The following is a 23,108-nucleotide window of genomic DNA, read 5'->3' as shown; positions in this document are numbered from 1 at the left end:
TCCCCAGAAAACTCAGGATTAGTTTAATTTCCCCATTACTACATTCTCTACATTTTAAGAGGGAGAGAAAATGCCCAATCAGATATTTCACTCTTTCCACTGTTATTTCCCCACTTGAGTAGGACAAAACCTTTATCAAATCAGTGTATGTGCTCTAAAGTGTCTCTATTTGGGGTCTTTGACATGAGGACAAGTAAATAAATAAAAACAAGTACCCAGTGATCTATATAATTAGAAGAAAAAGGAAGACAAGTAGTTTGGACTAATAAATTCTTTTATTGGGCTGGACTCTAATTGGACTTGTGAGGACATCTGTCATATAATCTTATGTGACAAATAGCAGGCACTGGTATCAACTGTGGCACAAGGCCTTTTCAGAAAGGGACAATATATATTGTAAACAGAGTAAATAATTCCTTGTGTTGTAAAAATGAAAACACAAACACTGTACAGATGAAGAGCTGAATGTCCAAATAAAAAATGCTAGATAACAGTGTAGAAAGTGTGTGAGCCAACTAATCCAGACTGCTACGCCGGTATGTTGTGTATCGCCAGCCGGAACACGTCGTTTGTGCAGGACCACGCTCCGTCTTGGTGCTTCAGCAAAAACACCTGATGGAAGCCCATTATTGGATCTTGATCCACCTATTGCAGAAAAGTAGCGAAAGTATTTGTAAGTATTTATTCTGGGGACACTGATGAAACACAAACTGTAAAAGTAAACAAAAGCGGAAAAGTACTTGCCCCACACTGGATTTACGTTTTGACATACATGCAATTCTCGTGATAATCAAAACAAAGCCAAGCAGACAGTTCAGTCTGACGGGGGCATTTCATCAGTAAGAGAATCTTCGCTCTATCATAAATCAGTGGAACAAAGATGCTCTGAGGAAACGCAGCCCTGGCACTTGGGGTGCAGGAGAGTTGATAAACATCCAGTGGAGCAGTGACAAAGAAGACTAAGCTAGATCTGACTGTGAACTCAAAGATGCAAGGAGGGATGGGTATGTACGACCAGCCTCACATGAAGTCATATAGCACTTCTCTTCAGGGCTGCAACTAACAATTATTTTCATTATCGATTAGTCTAGCGATTATTTTTTCAATTAATGGATCATTTAGTCTATAAAATGTCAAAAATTATGACTAATGCCCATCACAATTTACCAGAGCCCAAACTGATGTCTGCTTTTTGCCTTTATGATAGTTTTACAGTAGAGATAGACAGGAAAGACTAGGAGAGAGAGAGAGGGGGACGACATGCGACAAAGGTCCTGGGCCGGACCTGAACCCAGGACGTCACGGTCACATGGTACACGCCCCAGATCACTAAGCCAACAGGATGCCTCAAATCTTTGGTAATTTTACTTGATAAATGACTACATCGATTATCAGAATTACAATCAATTAATTCTCTGTCGATCGACTAATCAGTTAATCGACTAATCGTTTCAGCTCTACTACTCTTTATATTCGAGAGTAAAACACTCTGGATGGCTGTAGCAACCTGGAAGGTTCACGTACTCGGCTGGAAATACAAGGTAGCAGATCCTGGAAGGTACAGTAGGTGGTTGAAGTGTACAAAGGAGCTTGCAGACCTGCAGGTTATCAAACACATTTTCCCAGCTCACCTTTAGCTGTCCGATCACCATGATGAAGATACAACTATCAGGTGTGGGCTGGCAGTCTTGTTCTGTGATACGGTGCTGAATGACTTTGAAAGGCAAGCTCTGTGGATGGAAGGGAAACCATACTTCTCATCAGTGAGATGTACAGGAGCAAGTAGCAGCTATGTTGAATTGCGACCAACACAACCCCCCCCTCTCCCCTCCAGCCAGAAAAGATACGTACAGCTAGTTTGCCAGCGATGGCTTCTCTCCCAAGAAAAACTGATCCTTCCCACGTCAAGCAGGCTGTGGGAGACTGAGAAAAAGAAGAAAGGCAATGGCAATAGTTAATTTGAAAAGCTTGAGCTAATTGCAGAATAAAATGAAATAAATGCTCCTACTACAACAGTCCAAGGACAAAAAAATAAAAAATAACCTCCCTGATAGATATACAAAATAAGATTGCTGTGGGTTTGTCTCCTAAATGCATCACATCATCATATTACTAGAATGGTTTAGAGATATCAGTGTTCTCCATTGGGAATTGCTATAACATGGGACCTTTAAGTGCAGATATTATAGGCACAGAGACAAACTAAAGGTAACTGCTAAAATAAACAGCAACATTAAAGCTCCACTGAGCAACTACACATGTTGGCGGCTCCAAACGGCAGCAAGCGATAACTGGTTTAAGTTTTTAATACCTAGAAATCATGGAACACATGATTTGCTGATCTGGTGACTGGGACAGCCCCTGTAAATGGGTTACATCGTTTTCATACTTTGTAATAACACTTGGATGTGGGTGCTGTCATCCTGGAATATTTGGCTCCCTTTGGGATAGAAATGCTTCACCACAGGATGAACACTATCACTCAGAATAGTTTTGTATTTAATAGCGTTTACCTGGCCCTCGTCTTATCGTGCATTCTTGACACAACTGCACTCCAAAATATTCAGGTGTAATAAAGAGGTTATGCACAGCTACGACCAAAGTGTCCGTCTGTGTGAAGATCTCAACAGACTATTCTTGACATGCCTTAACATTGTCATTTACAGAGATTCAGAGTTGTTCATCTTTTTTCACCTGCATCACGAATCATTGCATACATTTTCTTCGAGCCACGGTAGCCAAAAGAATGAGTAACTGGGTCTGCCCAGCATTTTCATACATGCCTTCTTGATGGGATGGTTAATCATCTTAGGGAGCACAACTGTGTGGAAGCACATGCTTTCAATAAACTTTGTATCACTCATCTTGGCATTTATCTGTAGATTTTATTAACAAAAATCTGCAGCAGTCCTGTTTCAGAACCTTCTGATGTTCTGGTATATTTGAAAGGAAAATTCCACCCTCAGATGCTGTTACACTGATGTAAATCATCAATCTGTTTTGTTCAATGCATTCCAGGAGTTATTTTGTGATTAAGTGTTGTAATTTACCATTCTGTTGTATCCACTTTCCCTCAACCTGCTTTGTTTACTTCTACTTCAGTTAGTGATTTCCTACATTTCCCAGAATGACCATGGACAAACCCCAGAGAATGTGCCTGAACTGAGTGACTGAGTGAGGTGTGTACCTGACAGGAGTTAGCCTGATGTTGGATATTGTACTATTCTACTGAAAGTTCAATGTGTTCATACAGTAGATTAATATTTTCTCAAGTATCAAAAACAAGCAAAACTTGAGAGGACATAGGACAAACTTACATATAGGTTACCCAGCCCCGTCCTGTCGGTAGTGTCAAACTGGCGGTAATACTCTTGTACAAAGCCTTCTCCAATCTGTTGCCAAATTTCTTTCTGGACAGCCATGGCTCAAACTGCAGCTGTGGATCTGGAAAGCAGAAGAGCCTCTTTGGTGTTAATTCAGCTGCTAACATTAGCTGGCAAGCAAAAAAGCAGTTCAAACGTGAGTGAGGAAATCCACACAAAAACAAACAAAAAGAGCTGAAGAGCTCTTCCTTAAGTGTTTATTGAACTAATGTAGACCCACTGGGCTGCAAACACATTATTTAACAAGACAAGACTAAACTCAATAATCTCTATAATTTTTATAGGCTATATGTGTCAAAAATTATGGTAATGATTTTCAAATCATAGGAAGCTTTGTGGTCAAGTCAAACATTGTGTTTGCTACGCAATCATTACAGAGTTCCATGATGACAGAAAAAAAACTAAAAACATAATTGACATCTTAACCCATTTTGATAGATCAAAACAAACGAATACATACAATTTCAGTAACTGAAGCCATTGAATTGTTTCATAAGTATAGGCTACTTACAGGTCAATTCGGTGGTAATTTTGCTCAGTCCTGCTTAATATGATGTACAATATGAATTTGGGTAACACGGATTTATGTCAGCCTAAAAAGGTGGGTAAACCTTATTCCAGAAATAAAATAAAAAGGTGGGTAATGGTCACCCTCCACTACACCGCTGCTGCTCCCGGGACAGCTCGTATTGGTCTATGGGAATATGGCAGCCTGACAGAACATACTATGTTAGTTTTGAGAAAGAAAACACACTTTTGAGTGGGTTACTATGTGTAACGAATGATTCCGTAACCGGTGACAGTAACATAAAGGTATTTTAAGTTAAACGGTAAGCGAACAAGCGTTAGTTCGCCAAGAAGATAATGTTTTGGCTTTATTTCTGTTTGTGTTTGAGTTCTCTGACATTACCGGTCGGGACGACAACAGGAAGTTACATCAGCGAAAAAAAAAAAAATTAAAAACAAATACTATTTTTTACATTTTTCTAGACAGTAGACCAAACGTAAATCGAAAGTACCATTAAAAGAAAGACTGGCTGTTAGAGATGACTGATTTTTAAATATGTTAAATATATATATTTTAAATTTATTAACTGAAACAAACATGAGAAGGACTGCTCCGGGAAGGACTTTGTAGGGCAGCGCTCCCGTCTGAACTAATGGCTGTTTGCAACATCGTGGAGTATTAATGACACAGGGAGTGGGGTATATTTTATTCACTTTTCTCAAAAACTACTTGTCCAAATCACACAGAGGTTTTTTTGTACGCTAAGGGGGGTCTGTGGAGATTAGCAACAGACCGCAAAAGAGAGCTGAAAAACTTCCACACGGTGTGCTCTCAACGCCGGGAGCCAACCGTATCCAGTCAAGCTAACCAGTTAGCAAGTTCTTCCGCAACCTGCAAGTTAGTCATTTGTCTCTAGTGGTAATCTATCTTCCCCTATACTCACCACTCGAAAGCAGCGCTTTCCCAACTAAATAAGCGCCATCTTTGTATCGGATTTGAGTCAAAATAACAGCTTACCTTGTCACAAATGTAAGCTTTTTTTTTTTTTTTGTTCAGCGAGCATACAGCGTGGAGGCAAGTCCTCGGGAGGTTCCCGCTTCCTCCGTGTTGTGACAACCTTATGACGTCAGATGCGAGCTGGCCAATGATGGCGCACAGAAAGGAGAGAACTCGCTTTACGTTAGAGCTGCAAATGGACCCGTTCACTGCATGTCCCGTGGAGACGCTCAGAGTAGGGGGACATCATTTTCAGAGAGAAGTGAAAACTACCAAGGCCCTGCTCATCTGACAAAAAACTTTAATGATTATTTTTGCATTTACAAAAGCGACCATGGTGATTCTGAAAATGAAACGTTTATTGATAAGTATTTTGGCATATAATGAATCATAGCTTTGTGATCACTATCGATTAAACCTTGTTAGAAGGGTATGGGCCACATCACATTTCTTATGTACCGTTGTTCTTCTCCCTAGGACAAGATCCAAGGTTCCTCTAGTATTTTTATAAACCTAAAAATCACAGCTTGATCACTGTGTGAGACTCCGATCCACCCATGAGATAGTCACAGCTCATCTCTAGTGTGCTTTGACAAGGTGCCTGTAAAGACGACAATCCAAATCAATGAGAAGCAACTGGTATTTAACCAAAGCCAATGTCAGCAGGCCAGCAATACAGTGAACATTTTGCATTGGAAGACATTGAGCGCTCAACTGGATGAGACCAATATTGCTTGGGGAGACTGATGAGACATTAGAAATACAGTTGGATTCATAACAGTATACAGGTCTTTACAAACACCAGTGATAGGAATGTCATATAAAAAGAGCTGGGTTAATTCATCATGTAATACATCTTTAGATCTTTATGGATCTTCTTACTGTGCCTTCATTTACAGCGTCCAGTTGGCGAGTCCAAGTGTCCTGTTGGCACGTGGGATGACCTTGTCCTCCTGACTTGACAGAAATCTAACATCTTACTTACTTACTTTACATTTGATTTCTTCACAATTAGTGAAAACCAGACTGACAGAGAAAAGACCCATTTAGGCACTTTTTTAAAACAAAGATATCATTTTGCTACAGTTCAGTGCTTGTCGTTGCTGCCAGGAGAATGATACTCAGAATTTTTTTTGTCTTCACGCTCTTCATTTCCAGTGACTTGTTCAGAAAGGCTACTATTGCTTTGTTGAGGCCATTGTACCAGTAGATCCTCTGGCAATGGATGGCAGTAAAAATCGTCTCTACAGTTTCCACCAGCAGGTTTCTGAGGTTAAAACTCTGTATCTGTTAAAAGAGTCACTGTTCTGGCTGTGACGTGAAATAATCGTCTGTCCGGAACACACCGGGAATCTCTTGGCGCTGATGTGCTGCTGGTCTTTTTGGGCTAGCCGGTTTCTGTGAATGAATAGACACAAATTAATTTAAATTGTCCAATAGCAGGCCCTGAAAACAACTCAAAGAGAGTACGTTTAGGCATTTCTTGTGCTTGTGTAATTACGGTTTATTTTTCGTTCCTTCAGCTGATTTCCCAAAGATTATAATGACTGGGTGAAATAATGGTAGTAATGGATATCTTGTAAGAAATAGGAGCAATCACTGTACAGGATCTTACAGTATTATTACAGTACATACTATGGCCAGTCATCTCTTTCCGTTTTATCACTGTAGTAAATATGTAACTAAACCAGCAAATGATCTCAGCCCTGTTTAACTCAGCGATAGAAAGCACAGAGTGACACCATAATTCACCAATCCCATTATATTTATCCTTTCACTATATTTCAAGATTGTTCACATGACAACACAGTAATAGCTATTGCGGAAACGGACTGGTAACAATGTAAAGGTATTAATTCACAGGCATGTGAAGGAGTGCTCACATTTAAGAAGCCTGGGACGCTCATTGTGCGGAGGATCTTCTTGAAAGCGCTCGGTAGCGTTCCTAGTTCGCCCTCCGCCTGCGTGACCTGCTCCTCCATGGCACTGACGTTGGCTCCCACCATCTTCACAAAGGCCTGGGGGAAAAGCTCATGTTAAAGATTGTTAACAACATGATGTCAGACCAGTAATGCAGACAAACTTCAAAGGAATGTAAATCAAGATGCTTTGCAAGCCCAAGCTGGCACTTGCTTGTCGGTGAGTGGTGCAAAGGTAATTTTGTTAAAAAATGCACAGTTTCTCAGTTTGGGTTCATGGCTGAGAGAGTCTACCTTGTTCTACAGGTTTTAACCATCCTTTGATCTTTTAAATGGAAGACAGAGAGAGGAGAGTGTAAAGGACAATTTGTAATAGAAAGCAGTGCCAGTGTCCAATTAAATGTAATACAATCATGGTAAATGTAGGGTGCTAAACTCTTGACCACTCATTTCACACAGGTCCACTCTTACACTATTCTCTTGGTCCACCATCATAAAATAAAGAATAGAGAAACATTACTTTGCTGAAAATGTCTGGTGAGTAACATTTTTAAATGTAACCAAAACTGTATTTTACAGGATAAATAAAAAAGTGTTCACCTCTCTGTATTACCTTGCTGCTCTGCCCTGCTGGGGCTTGCCACCATATGTTTTGGATTGTGTCTCCATTAGTTAATCAGTGTGCAAAACATTATCAGGATTTGAAAACAACAAGCACATGTTGTACACCTAAATCAGTCTTTATTTCCATCATGGTTGCCAGAAAACAGGCAACGGTCAAGCAATGACAGTTACACTGTTATTCATTTGTCTCACAGTCGCTCCTTTTGTGAAGTAGATATCAATTTTGTTTGGTTAATTATTATTAACAAATACAGAACAACGTTTTTGCTCTTTCCATCACAAAATTCAATTCAGAATTCTTTTTGATGTAGTCTGCAGTCTGCTTTGGTCAGGTATGGCCGAAAAGACCAAACTAAATGTTTTGCTTAAAAACAAATTAAAACCCTCGCAAGCACAAAAGGTGGAAACCATCACTTACTTCTAACTTGTCAATTCTTCTGTATATTTGTCTCATTTCATCAGACTTTTGCTGGATTTGAGGTAGGTTCTCGCTCACGATCTGGGAGGTATCATTACGGACCTGGAGGAAAAAAACATAAGGGTATGACAGACAAATATAGGTTAATGACCATGAGATGCAATTGCGTTCATATTCTGTCACATTATCATAGTTTGACCTAACTTACCATATCAAGCATTCCCACAAACTCATCTACTCTTGTCAGCATTTCTTCCAAGCTCTTCTCTAAGCAAAGGATCTGGAGGAGAAACGGTTGACAGAAAAGGTTATTTAGACACACACTACACAATTGCAAACTACTCATCAAATGCGTTGTGTCAACCTCAAACTTTTATGACAGTTTCTGGGGACTTTATACCCCCACACTGCATAGTCAGTCCCACACACCAGTTTCAGCAGGGATGCAATACAAGCGCCATTCAAGTGTTTGAAGAGGAACCACAGGACGAAAACACAGGGCCTTTGTCTTCCTGCAGAGCTAGCTAGCTCGCGCAGTCCGTTGATAACATGCCTGGTATCACGCATATCCAGTTAACGTTAACTCAGGAGTGACAGTAAGCTGGTCAGTTGGCTAGCCAAAGCAATACTTACAAAAACAGAAGCTGTTGAATTGACAGCTCCGGACTGAGTAAATATGATACGCACAAATGTGATCGCAGAATACTTGATAAATATTAACGCGCTAACCGAAAATCACCGCTCATACAGCTGCTTATGAGTCGCTTAGCAACCACACTAGCTACTGTACAAGAAGTTCAAGAATATGTAATTATTATTTACGTATTACCTGTTAGAACAAGAGATTTATTGAGTATTTTAAACACAATGGTATGCTATCACCGTTTTACAAACACGCTCGTTTCAGTGCTTTACGAGGCTTCTCGTGGCTTAGCCTAAATTCCAAAACACAAACCTCTTCTCCAGCAGTCGCTCTAACATAGGAAGAATAGCTAAGGGCGGTGTGTCTCAGGAGTCCGTCGTCCTGGTCCGGGTCCTGTTGGTCAGCTGTCCCGGGTTCTGCTTCGTTGAGGCTCGGGCTTTCAGGGATAGCTGCTGCGCCAAAGCTGGGACTTTGCGACACGGTACCGCTGCTGAGGATTTCGCTCACCATGGACAGACTGCTCGCACTTTGGGAAACGATGCCGCTGTCTCTGCTTATCTCGGCACTAGACTCCTCCAAGGGAGACAGAAAGCCCACCCTGTCCAACCGATGATGGTCCATTTCGCCTGTCTTTCAGGTCTACTGCCGTATTTTGCCTGTCAAGTGATCGAATCACGTGTACTGTAGCGCGGATGGTGGCTTACAAGGGTCAAAATACAGTGCCACAAACTAATGCAGTACCACCAAGGAGGTTCTATATGAGTGCCACATACTAATCAGTCCCACCAGAATTTCGCGGAGTTTTTTTGTGATTATTGCGGCCAAAACTGCTTGATTTTGCTGCGGCTTTTCTCAAAAATTGCGATACAATTTGCGAGGTTTTATGTGCTCTTTTTGCGGTGACATTGCGGGAATTGGGAAAAATTGCAAGCAAAGAAAAAAAAAACGTTTTCTCTCTCTCTCTCTCGCACACACACACACACACACACACACACACACACACACACAGCCTCCCCCTATTCTCTCCCACTCTCCGTTTAAGCTATTAACTCTTCCAAGACCTTGACTTTTGCACTCACCTCGATTCTTGCTGCTTTTCTTTTGTTTTGCACGGTCTATGGCAGTATTTTTTGTTGGCAGGTGAGCTTTGTTCATCTTCCACCTGAATGCGCGCTGCGATGACGTAAGTTACCACGACACCGAATGCGACAATTGGTCCAAATCACAAGCGGTCTGTTGATTTGGCCATTTCATGCGGAAAAGTTGCGGCAAAAGGGCAAAACTGCAAGCTCTCGCAAATATTGCGGAGATTTCTTGAATTAGCGTTAATTATTGCGATCGCAAAATCGCAAGTTCCTGGAGGGACTGACTAATGCAGTGGAAAAGTCACAAAGTCTCCCAATGCAGTGTTTTTGTCACAACAGACCACTTATGCACATGACCTAGAACCTCTATAACACCTCTCTTGATAAATGCACCTTTTAGATTACAGCAGTGGCGATAGAGGGTCAGCAAGAGCACAATTTAGGCCTCATTTGGATTTCTCTCCAAAGCCTCAGAGCAAACCAGTTATGAAAACAATATTCACAAGAACATGTAAAAGGCATGTACATTCTAGGGTGAAATTTGATTGCTTTAAATAGCAATGCATGTAACAGTGATGTTAAAGAAGGCCTTCGACTTCTTTGAAAGGGGTGGGAAGGGAAGACTCTACAATGTAAGATTCATTGTCTGCAAACAAAAATTGTTGTCTTAAAATAAGGAATCGAAAGACACAATTTAAAGTAGTTTTTCCCCCAGAGATGAATAGTGGTGTTTCAGATAGTGTAGGCCCGTTTGATTGACAGTTTGACTTTTTATACCTATTTTTCTTGTCACGATTAAAGATTACACAAATACTCTTTCTACAGAAACGCATGAACCGATTGTTCTATCAATCTACACGACCTTTCGTGAAGTTTTGTATAAATAGGCCTATCTGTACAAATACAATGCGTGAGGATGTTGTGTGCACGACCTGTAGTTTTTGAACATTTCATGATGCACAATGTCATTGCGTTGTCTGCCAGCAGATGGCAGCCAGAATTACAACATGGTACTGGGCTTTAATGGCTTGTGCACATGTTTGATGCAAAAGCATACGTTATAACAAGGGTTGATAAAGCTATAAGCTTTGTTTATCAAACAAATATCTAGTCCACTGATTTGGTATTCAGGTTTGCTTTAATTAAACTAAGTATGGATTTGTGATTAAAATGACTTTGTTTTGGAGAGAAGATGCAGTGTTAAACTCTTTTCTACTATAAAAAAAAAACCCAGACATCACCAATAGGAGGACACAAGGAAAAACAATATTCAGCAGTTGAAAACTGCCAAACATGGACTGACAATCAATAGGACGGGTGCAGTCCTGCAAGGACAACTCTAAATGGGTTAATTAGTTCAATAGGGCTAGGCAGTATGGCCAAACTATACCACAACCTGATTCTTATTGTTGGCAGTAGAATAATATTTAATGGTATTTGTTTTTTCCATACAAGTTACTCTTTGTGGAAAGTGCATGCCTGTAGGATACTCACCAATGAGATGAGACAAGTTTCTTCTCCATTTAGATCCAATCTTATAATATGCGTAAAAGTACGTACTATATATGTGTACTATGTTTATTTTATTAACATTTTAATGTATGTTTTATATATATTGCATATAAGTACAATAGAATATTCCACAATACCAGTTATGCCCCATACCTTCAAACAGACAGGCCGTAATATAAAATAAGTGACAAAAAGAGTGACAGTTTCCAGAAATACCACCCTGCTGTGTCAGGATAAACCCAATCCTACCTGTGTGTTCAGGTTGCTGCTATTGAAACCTGCAGCATTCACATCCAAAGGACAAAGAGATAGAGAAATATGTTTTATGGCCTGTCCTCACAGGTGGCACTGATGCTTAGGGTCCCAGGCTGCAAGTCAACCTTCCATTGTTTACATTTTGAGGTGCATTCAGTATACTAGCTCAAATTCTCAGGGTCAGGGTGATAGAGAGAGGAAGCTATTTAGATCTGACTGGGACACTTTGGAGACATCCTACTGGCTGTTTTATAAATGCAGCTGGAAAACAGAGATAACCTCAGCAGGGTGGCATTCAACTGGCTCTCTCCACTGAGCACGTTTGTGCATTGCTATTGTGAATTTTCTTCTTTTAAATGTTATTTTTTTTATTTAACCTTTAACAAGACAAAGTTGTCAGCTTTAGTCAGTCTCACATTCTACACTTGAATCCAAAAATGTTCTAGCAGTTAGCTTCTATGCCATTTGTGAGAAACATACTGTAGTATTGCACTCCAGTGGTAAATCATCTAAACAATGACCTATATGTGCATAACTCCCACTGATAATTTAACAATTTTACATAATTCATGTGCAGGTTGGAACTCAGTGTTAAGTGACTGACAGTTGGCAGACCCACAATCCTGGGTGTCACTGCTGACAGGGGGTGCAGACTATGGCCAGGGCAGAACAAGGGGCCAGACCGGGCGTCAATGATCTATTGGCTGTTTGACCAGTGTGGCATCCTGAGTAAACACGGCAGATAAGCATTCATTAGCAGGGAGGTGAAAGGGGTTTGCTGCTGCTGCTGGAGGGCCTCTGACCTGGGAGAGAGCTGCATTCCTGCTGCTGTCCAGGTCGGATAAATCAGCACTAGCTAACAGCCCGATGAGGCTAAATTGTGGTTGTGGCTGGTTAAAAGGAGAATTCCACCCTCGGACACTGTTACACTGTTATGTTTAATTTGTTTCGTTCAATGCATTCCAGGAGTTGTTTTGTGAGGACGTGTAATTTACCTTTTTGTTGTACCGACTTTCCCTCAACCTGAGTTGCTGATTTTCTACATTTCCCAGAATGCCTTTTAACAACCCCCAGAGAGCTGCTTGAACTTGTTGCATTCAGCTGTGGGCTGTACATGACCGGTGTGAGGTTAAAAGTCACAATGAAATGGCATTTTGAGAGCGTCTTGCTTCCATAATTCAACATACTTCCAGTTGAAACAGGATGTTGGGGCGGGACAAAAATGGAGGGAGAGATCATTCAAAAGTGTAAACCAGTGGGATATTTGTTAGGAGGAGAAAGATTAATTTGATGGGAGGGGTGGGATTGTTAATGCAAGGTACATCATCAATAGCCGTTTTTAAACGGTGTTAAAGTGTTTTAGGGTGGATTTTTCCTTTAAGTCTGGAAACAAGTGTATCCACTCCTTCAACCTTGTAATATACTTTCAGAGTTGAGAGTCTCCTGTTGTTGGTTTTTCATGAGTCATGATACATCACTGACCATGTTCAGTAGGACAGTATCTCCTAAAGCTTTACACATTAACTGGTAAAGGCTATAGAACTAGTGGAATAGAGGTAATGAAGATATCCAAAGGAGGAATTAAATGACTCTCTTTTAAAAATTACACAATCCAAATCTTTAGGAGCCACATATGTAAATCTTGAACCAAAACATCACATTTCTTATTTGCAAAATTGTGAGGCTTAGAATAATTTATTGGAGCAGATACAAGGGTTTGATCAAAATCATCAATGCATAAAAGAACTATTAAAAAAAAAAAATCATCGTCTACACAGCATTTATCAGAAATATAAGAAATATAGATTTACTCTTTAAAAAAAGTTCATAAGCAAAACCTCCAAGTTGGTCCCAGTAAGAAGAATGAAAGAATCTTAATAAAAGTGGTCACTAACAGGAGAGAGCAGGCTGTAGGCACATTCAGAACACTAGAATACAGTGGACTCGCCTAAAAACACTTACTTGTCCTGATGCTTATTACATACATACAAATCTTTTGATGTAAGACAAAGAAAACTTTTAGAAATACAAAAAAAAAAACATAGACAATAAACTCTCCTTGTTTCCTGGCTTGCAGCATCCTGTTATCAATTATCTTATAAAAACAAACAAACAGAAAAAGTTACAAAATTAGTATTGGAGGAAGCACGCTCATGCTCATATTTACCCAGCCTGGGCTTTCCAGTTTAAGTCTTTGAGCAGCCGGGATGTTTCTGTGTGTGTGTATGTGTGTGTGTGTGTGTGTGTGTGTGTGTGTGTGTGTGTGTGTATATGCGTGTGTGTATTATAGGGTAATGACGGTGCCATCCTCCTCCACCCCGCCCCTGGGCAGTGCGAGGCTGTGTCGTGGGTCCGTTTTCAGGGAGCTGAGGATTTTGTGCAGGCTGCCGTTGCTGTGGCGGAGGGCCGGGTTGCTGCTGTGATGCTGTGGCTGCGCGAGGTGATGACTGTGGTGGGACTGCGGGTGCGGGCTGTGCTGGAGGTTCAGGTCTCTGTGGAGCTGGTAGCTGAGGCTGCTGTGGTGGTGGTGGTGGTGGTGGTGCTGGGACCCCCCGTTGAGGCTGGGCTGGGAGTGGAAGGAGGCCGTGGAGACCACCGACGAGGGTCGCGTCGGGGGGCTGGGGGGCTCCGCCAGGACCGGCGCCGTCGTCGGAGTCTGCTGATGCGAGCGGGACACGCTGGACGCCACGGAAGCGTTGGACCTCCGCGACGGCCGCTTGAGGCTGCTCTCGATGACGATGTCTGCCTCCTCGTCGCTCTCCAGGTCGTCGGGGTACCCGTGCGCCCCGGGGGTCATCGTCCCCGCCGTGGCCACCGACAGACTGGGGTAGCCCGTCGACCCGCTGCTGTCGGACGACTGGCCGGAGCTACCGGAGATCCTGCTACTGCGGACCACATTGTTGCGCTGGTTGACCGGCTTGACTGTCACGATCAGGTTGTGGCTGTTGGCGATCATCATGTCCGTCACTTGGTCTAAAGACTTTCCCGTCACTTCGATGCCGTTCACCTCCAGCACCTCGTCGTTGACCGCCAGCAGCCCGGTGCTCTCCGCCAGCCCTCCAGGCACCATGCGAGAGATGAAGATCCCCGGAACCTTCTCCAGGCCGTGCGGCGTCACCCGGACGCTGGTGCCGTCTCGAATGTAGAAGCCCAGCGGTTTGTCCGAGCCGTGGCGGTAGAGTCGGACGCGGCGGTGGGATTCGGGCAGGATGTCCACGTCGATGATGGAGGAGACGGGCCGGAAGTCCTGCGGCATGCCGATGCGGATGTGTGGCCGCTTGCGGTTGACATCGTTGTTGCGCAGCGCGACCACCGCCTTCTTCTTGCGTGTCAGCGTGTTGGTGCCGAAGTTAGCATAGTCCACTTCTTCTGCAAAGAAAAAGAGAACAACACAGAGAAAGAGAGAGTGAGAAATTAAAGATATTTAGAACTCACATTGTTCAAACTTGTTCATGTTACATGATTGGAATACATAAGGAAGGAACATTGTTCCTTCCTTATGTATTTTGTTAACAAATGTTGAGATCAGGATTTGGAAAGAGAGAAAACTAAATGACCTGACAGCACAAAATGTTTGTGCTGGAACAGAGTCTCCAAAAAATGCACATGAAGACTGTAGTAGTTGCCTACACCTCTAAATAAAACCGCACAACACATGCTGCTTTCTCTGCAACCTCACAAACCTTACTTAAAATGATGCACAGATGTGCTTGAAAAGGATTTGCCTGTGAGAGACCGCTTATCATTTATAAGTTTTATTCCTTTTGTGACATTAATGCACTTCTTTTTACTGCAGCCATAAACAAGGCCTGAGGGCTTCCTGGTTTTCTCTTCTACTGAGTCAAGCATGAAGCTAACATGTTTTAGCTTAATGGGAGCCAAGCCCAAACCACACGTTAAAAATGACATGAGAGCATGTCAACTTTATTCGGATACTGCAGTAAGCAGAGTTTTGCCAATAAATTACAGCTATTAATGACATGCTGAGACTGCGTGTGTGTGTGTGTGTGTGTGTGTGTGTATAAAATGCTGAGTGTGCAGAGCATTCCTGTCTGTGCTGACAGAGGTGACCCACCCTGCTGCTACTTAGACAGCTGCTGTAGGGAGTCCCACTGCACGTGTGCACCCAGATACACAGGCACACACACATACTACCCTCCTTATTACAAAGGTAGAACTCTGAGGATATAAAATATTGATTGTACTTCTATGGTATTTTGGCTTAATACTACAGCTTAAAGTCAAGAGCACAACTGAAGTAACTGACAATGACTGACTGAGACTAACTGACTGAGAATACAATGTTGAGAACTTTTCTAGATGAAACTGTGAGGGAAGATCAGTGTGTTCGCCTCAGTTAAAGCATGACTTGGGGCATATTTCCAGCCATGGAGACCTTCAGCAGTCCATGAAAACCTTTCTGGACCAATAGATCATCATCGCAATGAGAGAGTGACTTCCTCAAAACCACGCAGCCACTGCCAAACATGCTCACTGTGCTCATTTCATGCACTCTATTCAGTAAAAGAGAGGACGAGAGATGGAGAGAGATGACATCAGCTTCACGATGAATACAGTAAGTTGATAAGCTCTCTCCCATCCTCCCTTCTCAGGCAGACAGGAAATCTGGACACAGCAAAGCACCACTTGACAGGAAGCGAAGGTCCCAAGGCGGCCGCATCAGCTCCAGTTCTTCCATGGCAACTAGCGTGAGTCATCTTTGCCCTACTGTTTGGGACACCTGTTTTATGAAGTGTTTGTGTGTGTGGGTGTGCACCTGCGTGTGAACGCACTGTAATTTTTGGCCCCATCTTCAAAGTACACTGTAGAAGAAGAGTATACATTCTAGGAGAAAAAAATGGTGTGCATCTACTGCAGCCAAATGTCTTAGCCTGTCATCGTCTCAGACAGAGGAACCACTGACATGTAGAAAATAAAATAAAATGTGTTTCAGAATGCCCAATGTATGCATTTAGATAAATTGGTTGACTGATAATTGTTGTATTTACTAATTTGATGACTGTTCATTGTCACCATCATGTGATTAAGTTTGGTCACCGTCATTTGAATGAATTTGTTGACTTTTCTTTGGCAGTAAGTACTTCTGTATTTCATGCCAATAAAGCACCCTGAATTTAATTGAAGCTGAATTGAGTGTCATGTCATTCTCTATGTACACTGAAACAAATATGGAAATTCAGAGCCAGCTGGCTGTTCGGCCCTCCAGTCTCAGTGGGAGTGTGGACCTCTGCCATACAACTCCCTGCTGCAGTGCTGACTCATCACCACTACACCTCCTTTTCCGTCTCTTCCTCCACCGTCTCCTCTTGCTCCTCCCTTCCTGTGCAGGATGTTGACTATGCAACAGTGGATTTTCAATAAAGCTTGAAACGTGAATGGTAGGTATGTGTTGGGGAAATATAAGATTTACAACAGACAACATGAAAGCCACGCCAAAATCCCCCAAAGTGTTTTACCGCCTGAAAGAAAAATAATCTGGAAACAATGCTTTTTTTATTTTTATTTTTTTTTGCAAAAGCCTCTGAGTGTCATCAAAGTATGGGGCATGGTATTCTTAGTATGGTATTCTTAGTTTTCTGTGTATGTCGTGGCAGAAGTTGTTTTGATTGAATCCAGATAAGGTATTTGCTACAGGGCTGGAATTTCTGCCACAAGTGCAAGTCTCCCTGATGGGAACCATATTGGAGGAATCGCTGCCGAGTCTCATTACAGGTCCCTGGTGTAACGCCCTCCCTCCACGCCCTCACCTCGGTCTGAAACCATGGGCACACCACACAGCACACCACATCAGGCCTGCATTTAGTAGGAGACATGATCTCGCAGTCACAAATCCTTTGTATAGGGCAATAATTAGGCTTTTTCTATGTAATAAGTCTCACAGCTGTTCTGCAAAATTCCTTAAGAAGCACATGTTAGTTTCTTCAACTGATTTGAAGAAACGTACAAAACCAAGACCTGAAGTGTGTTTGATATATCTTGGTGCAGCAGTTGGAGAGGGTCTGACACTTTGCATTGATTATGTTGGTCATAAGCCACCAGGAGAGCTACATTTTAAGTGCACCATGCCTTACACAACAAACAAAGCTGAAGCTACATTCCCCTGGTAACAGAAGCCTGTAGATTACAGAACCTGAGGATGCCAGAGGAATCAGATGTCCCAGTAACAGAACCAGACTCTGGCACCAGAACTCTCTCTGTCTGTCTCTGTCTGTCTGCAGGCCTGAGGCATTGGATTCTGGATCAGTGAGCCTGCTGGGACCCAAACAGGTTTTTCCATTGCAAAGTTAGAAATGATGTTACTGTGCTACTGTAGTGCATTCCTTGGCCTGACAGAGACAGTACTTTGGGGAGAAAATACCTGCTGACTAAAGAAAGGTAAGGTCCTGCCCCATACCAGAAAATCTGTCTATGTTCCTCATTTGACTTTTCCATGTGCCTCTTTAATAACTACAGTTTTAAACTAATTAGGCTACCAGTCTAGTACAACACAATATAATCCATCAACTTCTACCCTCCTCTTTAATTTGCAGATCAAAAAAGAGCTAAGGTTTCCTCGAACAATCCAACCTCATAAGGTCAGTGATTACTTCAAAGAAGCAAAGGAAGGATGAAGTATCAGGTGTCACAGCTTTCTAGTCCTGAGTCAGCCTCGCCAAGTGGGACAGACCCACACAGGGATTCTGCTGCAGAGCTCCACTAAGTGAGCACCTTCCACCCAATCACACAACTCCCATTGTAACAACTCCTGACAAAACTAATCCCTACCACACTGAGGCATGATGGGTAAGCCAATGTTGATCAAAGACTGGCGGGTCATTGCCAGGCATCTGCAGGCTCAACAGCGCCCAGATCACGTCTCAAAACCCAAGCCTATTAGAAAAGCCGGGTGACTCAATTAGATGTTACTCAGTATTTCTGGAATGTTATTTATTATCAAATCTAATTTAATGATCACAGGGTGTGGGATTTAAAATGGCAATTTAAGTGATATGTTATCTAGGAACACTTATTGTCCATACAGCACGCATGCACACATACTCACACACACCAGCTGTTTGCATTTACCCATAAACTTCAATCTGCTTTAACCAAAAGTCATACCATCCCACTGTAAATCCAGCCAAGAGCTAGGCGAAATGCTGACAGAGATGGAAAAACATTAATTCACTTAAATAACATTAAACATTTGTGGTCAGGAGTATCAGTGAGGGTAATACGAGAGCTCAGGCACAGCTTGGTGGGTAAAAAAAGAAGATTAGGAATGGACACTGGGAATTCAACTTTGCCATTTTTTCCACCATCGTCAACCTCAATTCATTGACTGCACTATTTTGTAATGCTTTGGCATCAAACCGATGATGAAAATGTGTATTTGTAAAGAAAACCCAAGCTCAGCCGAGCCCAAACGAAATGCCAGAAAAAAAAAAGTCACCTGACCTGGATCCCACCCACAGCCCAGGCAGGGTGAGGGGAGAGGGGTCAGAGGTGAAGAGGGGGCTTCTGGGTGACTGTTCTACATTCTACTCTCTGTCTGTGTGCATGTGTGCGTGTGTGTGTGTGACATGCATGGAATGTAGGGGGTTGATGTACTTGGAGATATCTCAGAACAGGTTGAACCAAGATGATTCACCAGTGGCATACTGCTAACTTGCAACATTTTGGCCTAATCTAATGCTAACTAACTAATACTGACAATCAAATAGAAATTAATCCTGGACTAGATTCTGCATAATTTTAAAAAGGTAAATTTGGTGCCTTGGGAGGAAAAAAGTAACCAGGTACAACAAGTAGGAGCTAGGTAACTAGTTTGCATCTGTTTCTCAGTTCCTACTGAAAGCCTCATGCTGTTCTTGTGGTGACGAAGCCAAGGAGAAAGAGGAAAAAATAGTCTTTGTTCCACTGAAGCCCACCTCTAGTTAACCGGAGCTGTGAAAAGGAGAAGGCCCTTTAAAGTCCTACTGCTTTTCCACCGTCTCCAATAAAAGGCAGGAATCTAAAGAGTTTTATGATCACCCATTAGGGCCTCCCTGCACACTCGGCCCTGGCATGTCTTCTTACACTCGCTTCTGGCCCAACATAACCATAAACAGAGACCGAAAAGAAGATGGAAATTAACCAAAACAAAAACACCGTTTCCATTTTGAACCACTGTTTCAAATCCCTTTTATGCTTTGGTAATTTTATGTGTGATGCCATGCGGCCGTGAGTATTACATTGATGGTATGAGGAAATTAACAAGGATTACCAACGGGGAATTTGCATGGTGTGTGTGTCTGTGTGTGTGTGTCTGCGTGTGTGTACAGCTAACCCACTCTAGTCTACAACAAGCACTGACAGGAAAAGGTGAACTGTGATGGACAAACAAACATTAGCTCTTGGCTTTACGTAATCTTAATAAGCAACACCACGGCCATAACACGAATGGAGCGGTTTTGGTCCGCCCAGCAGCATCATAATGACGGAGAAAAGCTTCAGACTAATGATGCTTGAAGGGGTGTTTGGGCCTGGCTTCACATGTGTGGCATTTCACACTGGGCTTTGTGAAAGTTGGCACTCGATGCTTAGGATTTTTGGTACACCTATGTTGGCATGGTGTGAATGTGATGTGGATAAGAGCAACACTTAAGTTGGAACTACCTTATGTAACTGGCTTCTTTACACAGGGGTGAAACTAGAGCCAGCGAAGACAACAGTTTTTCATTATTTCTCAGCATGAGCATGCATGTACGCACAGCGCCTCTGCATGTCCGTGCACATGCACGTTCATTTGTATGTATGAAAATCTTTGTGCTTGGTGGCCAACAAATGTGTATCTGTCTTTATAAAATGGATAGTTTTAATCCTCAGTACTGATTGGCAGTCATGTTCAAAACAGTTGTAAAATACGAGATAAATGCAAACCTCATCACAGTTCATTTAAATATTAAAGCACTGACCAAAAATACTCTTTTGTTTAGCTACTATTCAAGAGCTAAATTGCTTGTCAGAAGAATGGTATTTAATTATTGTTATTGATTAAATGATTGATTAAAAATAAGATTTGCTCAATGTAAAGCATGGGCTGATTGCTTAAGTACGTGCATGTGGGGCTCGGGGGTGGAGGCGACAACATGGACACCCTCAGAGCAGGTTCAGTGGTTCGCCTCGGGGTTGTGACCCCTGCAAGAGGTAGTGATATTTTGGTATGACCCTGACACTAGCAGCCTAACTGGGCAGCTTACACACACACAATCCTTTCAGACTGCTCCACAGAGACAATATAGCAAACTAATGTGGCGCAAACACACCATGCCAAGAATACTGCAGTTAAGTATGAATACAAGTGAATGAGATGGAAAACATGGAATGTAGGAGTAGAAAAAATGAGTGAAAAAATGCTTTCTTTGTAGATGGGGATTGAGGAATCTAAAATTCCCAAAGAAAGAAAAAGAATCTAAAATATAAGATAGTTTTGATTTGTTTAACACTTTTTTGGTCATGATCATCAATGTGAAAAATAGTAAAAATAAAGACAAATGCGTGTGTCCAAACTTTTGACTGGTAGTCAAATTTGGAAAATCTAACTAAATGTTATATGCCAGTTTAGTCTTCTGGACAAGCTGACAGAATGGGGGGGATGCATGTCTGAATGTCTGAGCTCAGATCAGCTTGTATTCATCAAACCACTGTGGTGAAACTACAGCCACTGACCTGGGGCCAGTGGCTCTATCAATATCCAGCTACAGTATATCCACGCAAGACACATTCCTGCATCCATCACACCCCCGACTGCCCCCGCCCCCGTCATGGTTTTCGGCCAAGCGTGACAAAGTGCTTAGTGACAGGAGAGACCAGAATCACTGGAGAGCGAGAAAGAGAGAGAGGGAGAGAGAGAGGGAGAGAGAGAGAGAGACAGAGAGAGAGAGCGAGAGAGAGAGAGAGCGAGAGAGAGAGACGAGACGCAGAGAAAATAGTGAATAGTGCTAGACTCTGCTGCCTTTTACATTAGGTCACTGGCTGCTGTGGCAGTGGGCTTCATTCCTGGGCCCCACAGACTCACTCACACACACACACACACACACACACACACACACACACAGCTGGAACCTCCTCAAAACCACCAGTATATGGCAAAGAGCAGAGTAGAACAGAATGAAACAGCACATGACAGAGCAGAGCACTGCAGGACAAAACAAAGCAGCCCAGTACAATACAGTACAGTAAGGGTAAGAGTCCTGACTGAAACATTTTTTCCTTTCCCAGCATTTGCATTTTTTTGTTGTTGCCCCGTTTGCATTAGAAAGGACTTGTTTTAATGAAATGCAGAGAGTAGCGTATCGCTTTTTCTCATAGCGTCGGTGTCAGAAAGAACTGGTTTTCATAAGTCTCCTGTGGTTTCACACAACACATCAAAATACAACATAAGGCGCTCGACAACCAGTTCCTACATTTCTCTCCCATGTAAATGAGCTACATCAAATACCAAAACAGTGCTGTGCATTTAAGTAAGTGCAGATGACATGAAAATGAATTAGCATCACGAGTGCCTGCTGTGAACGCAATATGTAAATGAAACTTGCAACTTTATTTGGCTTCACCTCGCCTGTTACTTGTCAGATTAAAATTTTTGGAGCGCCTTCCAATGGGATGTACACATATAAACGTAAGGAATGACCCAAAACAATCAGTATTCTTGGACCTCTTTTCTATTCCCCATTGAAAACGGCGGGGAAGTCTATCTGTGTGTTTAGGAGCAGACCACTGCCAAGATATTCAGCTAACACTAACATGGAAAAAGAGAATCCAGACTGAATAAAGAAGAACTTTTTTTTTAAACAAGCAAACATATTTCACATTCTTGCAGGGGTGGTTGAGGCAGGGCCTGGGTGGAAATTTGGAGAGGCCTGAAAGCGTACGCAGCCGTAGTCTACAGCTGCAGTGAAGGTTGGGGTTTGAACTTACTGGAAGTTTCTGTGATCTTGTGCGTGTCGTGTTATGTGGGGTGCATGAACACACAGTAGTGCGCACACATGCAAGGGCACACACACACTACCAGCCAAACGTCTGAACATACCACATTTTTCTTTATTTTAACTATTTTCCACATTTTAGAATAATAGTAAAGACATCAGAACTATGAAATAACACAAATGGAATTATGCAGCGACCCAAAAAGTATTAAACAAATCAAAACTATCTTGTATTTTAGAGTCTTTAAAGTAGCCACCCTTTGCCTTAATGGAAAAGCAAAGGCTTTGGAAAGAAATTCAAACATAGGCTTCAACTTCACTATTTATATTTGTCTAAAAACAAATTTCAAGCATTCAAGCATAAGCCTTTGGATCAAAATGGCTTGAAAAACATACCACATTCAATCAGGTGTGTCCAAACTTTTCACAGGAAGTGTACAAGCAAGCATAACTGCATTCATTCACTGCCATCCGACTTCCTACTGCCTGCTCATTCGAGAAAGTGGGGGCAAAGAGAGACAAGAGAGAGAGCAAGCCTCGATCGTCATGTAGACCTCTTTGCAGACTTCACAGGCCCACAATCCTGCATTGCATTGTTCCGTGCTTCCGAAGGACAAAGAAAGAGAACAAACACTGACAATGTCAAAAAGAAACTAACAACAGCCAGGTGAGAATCAGGTGAGCGACTGTCAACAAGCGGATTAGGGAAAGACCGCAGTTGAGTCGTTTCCTGAAGGTGACCCAGAATGGAACAAGACAAGACTCTGAGACTTGAAAGTGTGTGTGTGCCTGCGT

The 23,108-nt window shown here is 42.3% G+C and overlaps 3 protein-coding genes across 3 annotated transcripts in view; all 3 read right to left on the bottom strand.

Annotated features, from left to right (window-relative positions):
- Positions 1-261: 261 nt before the first annotated feature.
- Positions 262-5,038, bottom strand: LOC139923832 (nuclear transport factor 2-like). Its single transcript, XM_071914711.2, has 5 exons — positions 4,909-5,038; positions 3,318-3,444; positions 1,852-1,923; positions 1,632-1,730; positions 262-645 (listed from the first exon to the last, which is right to left on the bottom strand). The coding sequence occupies exons 2-5, from the start codon at positions 3,420-3,422 to the stop codon at positions 529-531; spliced, it is 393 nt and encodes a 130-aa protein (XP_071770812.1). The 5' UTR covers positions 3,423-3,444; positions 4,909-5,038; the 3' UTR covers positions 262-528.
- A 190-nt stretch (positions 5,039-5,228) lies between these two features.
- Positions 5,229-9,154, bottom strand: bloc1s4 (biogenesis of lysosomal organelles complex-1, subunit 4, cappuccino). The gene is made up of 5 exons (XM_071914719.2): positions 8,804-9,154; positions 8,057-8,128; positions 7,849-7,950; positions 6,771-6,905; positions 5,229-6,285 (listed from the first exon to the last, which is right to left on the bottom strand). Exons 1-5 carry the CDS (start codon positions 9,110-9,112, stop codon positions 6,187-6,189), a joined length of 717 nt encoding a protein of 238 aa, XP_071770820.2. The 5' UTR covers positions 9,113-9,154; the 3' UTR covers positions 5,229-6,186.
- A 3,468-nt stretch (positions 9,155-12,622) lies between these two features.
- Positions 12,623-23,108, bottom strand: part of pard6gb (par-6 family cell polarity regulator gamma b) — a 35,303-nt gene continuing 24,817 nt past the window's right edge. Inside the window, exon 3 of the mRNA XM_071914702.2 lies at positions 12,623-14,712. Coding sequence (XP_071770803.1) covers positions 13,628-14,712 — 1,085 coding nt within the window. The 3' untranslated portion in view covers positions 12,623-13,627. The remainder of the gene's footprint in view (positions 14,713-23,108) is intronic.

Source organism: Centroberyx gerrardi, chromosome 19 (assembly GCF_048128805.1).
Source record: "Centroberyx gerrardi isolate f3 chromosome 19, fCenGer3.hap1.cur.20231027, whole genome shotgun sequence".
Lineage (NCBI taxonomy): Eukaryota > Metazoa > Chordata > Actinopteri > Beryciformes > Berycidae > Centroberyx > Centroberyx gerrardi.
This window is presented reverse-complemented; position numbering and strand designations above follow the sequence as displayed.